The sequence below is a fragment of the Quercus suber genome, unplaced genomic scaffold (genome assembly GCF_002906115.3).
Source record: "Quercus suber isolate HL8 unplaced genomic scaffold, Cork oak 2.0 scaffold_497, whole genome shotgun sequence".
Lineage (NCBI taxonomy): Eukaryota > Viridiplantae > Streptophyta > Magnoliopsida > Fagales > Fagaceae > Quercus > Quercus suber.
This window is the reverse complement of record NW_027069946.1, coordinates 386232-391571: the sequence shown is the minus strand read 5'-3', so window position 1 is coordinate 391571 and position 5340 is coordinate 386232. Positions and strand designations below refer to the sequence as shown.

General features: G+C 32.2%; 1 protein-coding gene across 1 annotated transcript; it reads left to right on the top strand.

The window, feature by feature from the left end:
- The first annotated feature begins 3221 nt into the window (after nucleotides 1-3221).
- LOC111997299 (transcription factor MYB21) lies at nucleotides 3222-5129 on the top strand. The gene is made up of 3 exons (XM_024029375.2): nucleotides 3222-3519; nucleotides 3649-3778; nucleotides 4236-5129. Exons 1-3 carry the CDS (start codon nucleotides 3384-3386, stop codon nucleotides 5038-5040), a joined length of 1071 nt encoding a protein of 356 aa, XP_023885143.2. The 5' UTR covers nucleotides 3222-3383; the 3' UTR covers nucleotides 5041-5129.
- Nucleotides 5130-5340: the final 211 nt, after the last annotated feature.

The window sequence follows — 5340 nt, the reverse complement described above, 5'->3', positions numbered from 1 at the left end:
CTATAGAATATTAATCTACCTGCAGATCTATCAACATTCTCATCCACTGAGTTATTAGCCAAAAAAAAATATTCTCATCCACTGTTAGCTTAATTTTTTCCAATCCCATCCATCTATCGAAGCACAAAATCAAGCAGCAGTGGGTATGAATTACGAGAAATTATTCACTTCTTCACGAGAATAACTAAAGGTAAGTAATAATTACTTATTAGGTTAAAAAGTTTAGGTACTTATAATGGAAGGGTTGTATTACCTTCTCCAACATACCTATTTTTGACTAAAGACTTCACATCTTTTAAGCATGGGCCAACATGTACTTGATTCCTTGCCATCATTGTTGAAAGTTGAAACCCTTTAGCACAATAAAAAACGTGCCAAGATACATTAATCGGTTAATATATTTTAATTCGACTGCGTTTGATTGCGTTTCTCACAAACTATTTATAGTCTCAGAATTATTGTATTGGGAATATTCTGATATAGTCATAAATTATATCTTCAAAAAGATAAACTAAAATAACATATATATAGGATTAGTAGAATTGTCAAATCCATAGAACATTAATCCCTAAAACATATTCTGAACTTCAAAATTGAGTTAGAATCATTAGATCATACCTATAATAATTTCATTTTCTTTAATCAGAGAGAATAGAATTTGCATATAGGCAAGAGTTTTTGTACCTCAATGGCATAGTTCATTCATGTTTATTCACTTTTATTAGGAGAATTGTGATTTGAATATCCTCTCATACATTGTTTGTAACTACAGTACTAAATTATCAACAACAAAAAATGTAAATACATAAATCACAAGCAGTTATCAAAAGTAATCTAATTATTGAGGTGGCAATAAGCAATTAAATGATGTGGTACTGAATTCACATTTGAATTTGTAATATTTAATTTATATAATAAAATAGATCAATTTTAAATAGAGATGGTCCTATATATCATTAGTAATATGAGACTAATCCAGTAGGTTTGAAGTTCTTTTCGTTTTTTTGCCTAAGTAAAAAAAAAAAATAATAAATAAATAAATAAAAATAAAAATAAAAAATTGAGAGGATGGAGTTAGAGTACTCCTTTTGGGAACATTTGGGATTATTCCTGTAAATGCCTTCGTCAGTTTCTAGAGCTTATACATTAATCGCTTTACATGTTGCCATATAAAAGAGATTTCATTGATATCATAGAAAATGAATAATAACATTGAGAGTAAAACAACTTATTTAAATTACATGGCCGAAGCATTAATGTAAGACCAAGTTTTTATTAAAATAGAATACTATGGTAAATAATTAGGATAATAGTTTTTCTTTTAAGTTTAACCCTTCGATAGTAGAATTTTAATTGAAGTACTTTTTAAAATGATTTGAAAATTTTGTAATAGAAATTGTAGTAAAAGTTTAAATTAATTTAAAATAATTAATGAAATGTACTTATTCTTTAAAATTTTAATTGAAATATTTTAAAAAAATTAGATCTTAAAGAGAATTTCAAAATTTTGTAAATTTTGTAATAGATATTATAGTAAATGAATAAATTAATTTAAATTAAATGATGAAACTTTTTTTTTAATTCTTAAATAATAAATTTTTAATTGAATTATTTATTAATGTCACTTAGAGTAATCTATCTTAGTAATTCGTGAGAAAATGTTTCTTTTATTAAGGTGTGTGGAACAAAGAGAAATGATTGTATATATGACTAAAAGCATCTGTTTAGAGTAATAATCACATGCTGTTCATTGGAGACAAATATATTATGTAAAATTGTATATGGCATGATATAATGATACCCAAAAAAATATTCTTTCTTCAATACGAAGGGAGATCTAGCTACTTCATATACCTTAGTAGTACCTAGCTAGCATTGAGACAAATTAAGGACTGCGCTTGAAAAACTTTTCACTAAAGCCAAAGTTTTGGGAATTTTTCTAGTTCAATAGCCAATCATGAAATCATGATTTAGATCATATTATGATATTACCACCCATGCAATCACAACCGATCAAACAATCAGAGCTCAAAATCTCATTATTGCCCATACTCAATAAGTCCAATCTAGATGGTAAAGCGTCCACAATCGCATATTTTCATCCCAAAAAATGTGTTTGCTTGATCAAGAATCCTAGATGTGTCCAAAGTGGGACATATAAAAGGACCCACCACCATGCATGTGTGACACGAGCACAAGCTAGTCCAAACACTGAGCAAACAAAGAAGGATCCGATCCATTATAAGCAATACAGCTCTTAATGGATGATAGTGCAAGTTTTAGCCCTTTGCTACAAACCCTAACTGGGCCACCATAGTACAGCACTTACATTAAATTCATAGCCTCAGTGTACTCAGTGCTTACACTTCCAAATCGCTCATTTCGTTGTTCTCTTCTATTTTCAGACGGTTACTACTCTTTCACTTCTTTTTCTTTTCATTTTTTGGTTTTTGGGGTTNAATAATAAATTTTTAATTGAATTATTTTAATTTTTAATTTTTTTATTAATGTCACTTAGAGTAATCTATCTTAGTTAATCGTGAAAGAATGTTCTTTTATAAGGTGTGTGGAACAAAGAGAAAATGATTGTATATATGACTAAAAGCATCTGTTTAGAGTAATAATCACATGCTGTTCATTGGAGACAAATATATTATGTAAAATTGTATATGGCATGATATAATGATACCCAAAAAAATATTCTTTCTTCAATACGAAGGGAGATCTAGCTACTTCATATACCTTAGTAGTACCTAGCTAGCATTGAGACAAATTAAGGACTGCGCTTGAAGAAACTTTTCACTAAAGCCAAAGTTTTGGGAATTTTTCTAGTTCAATAGCCAATCATGAAATCATGATTTAGATCATATTATGATATTACCACCCATGCAATCACAACCGATCAAACAATCAGAGCTCAAAATCTCATTATTGCCCATACTCAATAAGTCCAATCTAGATGGTAAAGCGTCCACAATCGCATATTTTCATCCCAAAAAATGTGTTTGCTTGATCAAGAATCCTAGATGTGTCCAAAGTGGGACATATAAAAGGACCCACCACCATGCATGTGTGACACGAGCACAAGCTAGTCCAAACACTGAGCAAACAAAGAAGGATCCGATCCATTATAAGCAATACAGCTCTTAATGGATGATAGTGCAAGTTTTAGCCCTTTGCTACATTTTTTTTTTTTTTTTTTTGGTGTAAAGCAAGTGTAACCTCTCCTACCTAGGGCTAGACCTAGTGCGGCCTTTCTTTACATTTCTTTTCTCTCTCTCTCTCTCTCTCTCTCTCTCTGATTTTTTGCGTCTTTTTAAACTTATTCCTCAGTACTTATTTATGATCTATCATTGGCTGCACTAACACTGCTTTTAGAGAGAATGATGGGACATCACTCGTGCTGTAACAAGCAGAAGGTGAAGAGAGGACTATGGTCACCAGAGGAAGATGAGAAACTCATCAACTACATTTCAAACTATGGCCATGGTTGCTGGAGCTCTGTCCCAAAACTTGCTGGTAACATTATCACTGCTCTCTCTCTCACTCTCTCATTTCATTTGCACTAGCTTTCATGCGTTCCTATATACTATTGTTTCTCAATTGTTCTTTTTTATATCTTTTTGTTGTATGGTTTCTATGAAGCAGGCCTGCAGAGATGTGGAAAGAGCTGCAGATTAAGATGGATAAATTATCTCAGACCTGACTTAAAACGGGGGAGCTTCTCTCCCCAAGAAGCAGCCCTCATCATTGAACTTCATGGCATTCTAGGAAACAAGTAAGATTTATTTATTTATTTTTTTTACAAGATAGGATTTCTCTTTAGCCTAATCTAAGTGTATATGTGTGTGAAATTTCCTCCTGAAAACTTGAATCCCGGCCCTTGCCTCCCACACTCTACAAGCACTTATACTTACGGAGTGACTACTGCACCAAAGGTGCGCGGTGGTTAAATGCTAAAATTATTACTAATTATACTATAAAAACTTTACAAATCGACCTGACAATTGATTAGTACCATCTATAATGTAATAAATAATTTTTCTTTTACTTTTTTTTTTTTACTATATTTAACAGTTGATGACAACTTATAAATTTCTTGCAGTAAAGTTGATAATATCCTTAACATTACCTTTTTTTTTTTCTTCTCCTTCTTATCATTATTAGTCTCATCATCACCCCCCATTATGTATGTCATTTTTTCATGCAAAAGAGAACTCTTTATTTTTGGACAGGTGGGCTCAAATAGCCAAGCACCTACCAGGGAGAACCGATAATGAGGTTAAGAACTTTTGGAATTCAAGCATAAAGAAGAAGCTGATTTCTCATGATGTTCCTACCATTGCCACCTATCCTGATATGCACTACAATGTTAACAACGAGGAAGGTTTTTTCTCTCTAAATGTAAACCCTAATTGGATCCTAAGCTCTCAACAAGACCAGCTATACCTTCCCACTCCAACACCAATGTTGCAAGGCTTTGATCATGGTGATCTTAAATTAGAGCAAACCAATTATGGTGCCAATTTGGTTCAATTTCCACCCCCAATGGCACCACCATCAAATTCTTCTTCTTATGACCCACTATGGTCATTAGGCTATCAACCTCATGGACAATTTGATCCTAATCAAGAACAGCAAAATTTCAGCACTAGTGGAGCAACACAACATTATATTGGTGATAAACTTATTGGTCCGAGTATCTCGGCACCACATTATGATGATGAGGATCCATTAACATCCATGATTCCAAAACCTTGTGATGAGATTATCAGTGGTAATTGCTGTGGCATGTTTTGCTCATGTGCTTCACAAGACCATGACCCACTTGCTAGACTCCCATATTTTCCAGCTGGTTGTAATTATCCACATGATACACAAGTGCCCAACAATCATATGGAGTACATGGATGCCATCATGTCATCATCATCATCATATTCATCAGCTTCATCATTGTCACCACTATCAAGCGGCCAATTTGTCACAAACTCTAATCTTCATTCAAGTGAAACTTCTTTGGAAAACATAATGTTTCTATAGTTAAAGTGAGTAACGTTGGCTGAAGTTCAAAAAATATGTGTAGGTTATTCAAGTTTGTCAACTTAATTAATATATTGTATGAGTTCCGACTTCCTAGTGCCTAGCAAAGTACTACTCGATATTTGTAGTTGTACCCTTTGTTCATCCCAAAATAAATGAGAGTTTGTAATTCAGCGAGATAAATAAATAAATTAATTAAATAAATAAATTAAAAAAGCAAGAGTTGTAAATGATACATACTTCAATAAAATAAGATAATGTGAAAATTTTCTTCAAGATGGATTCATGTTTCAACAAATG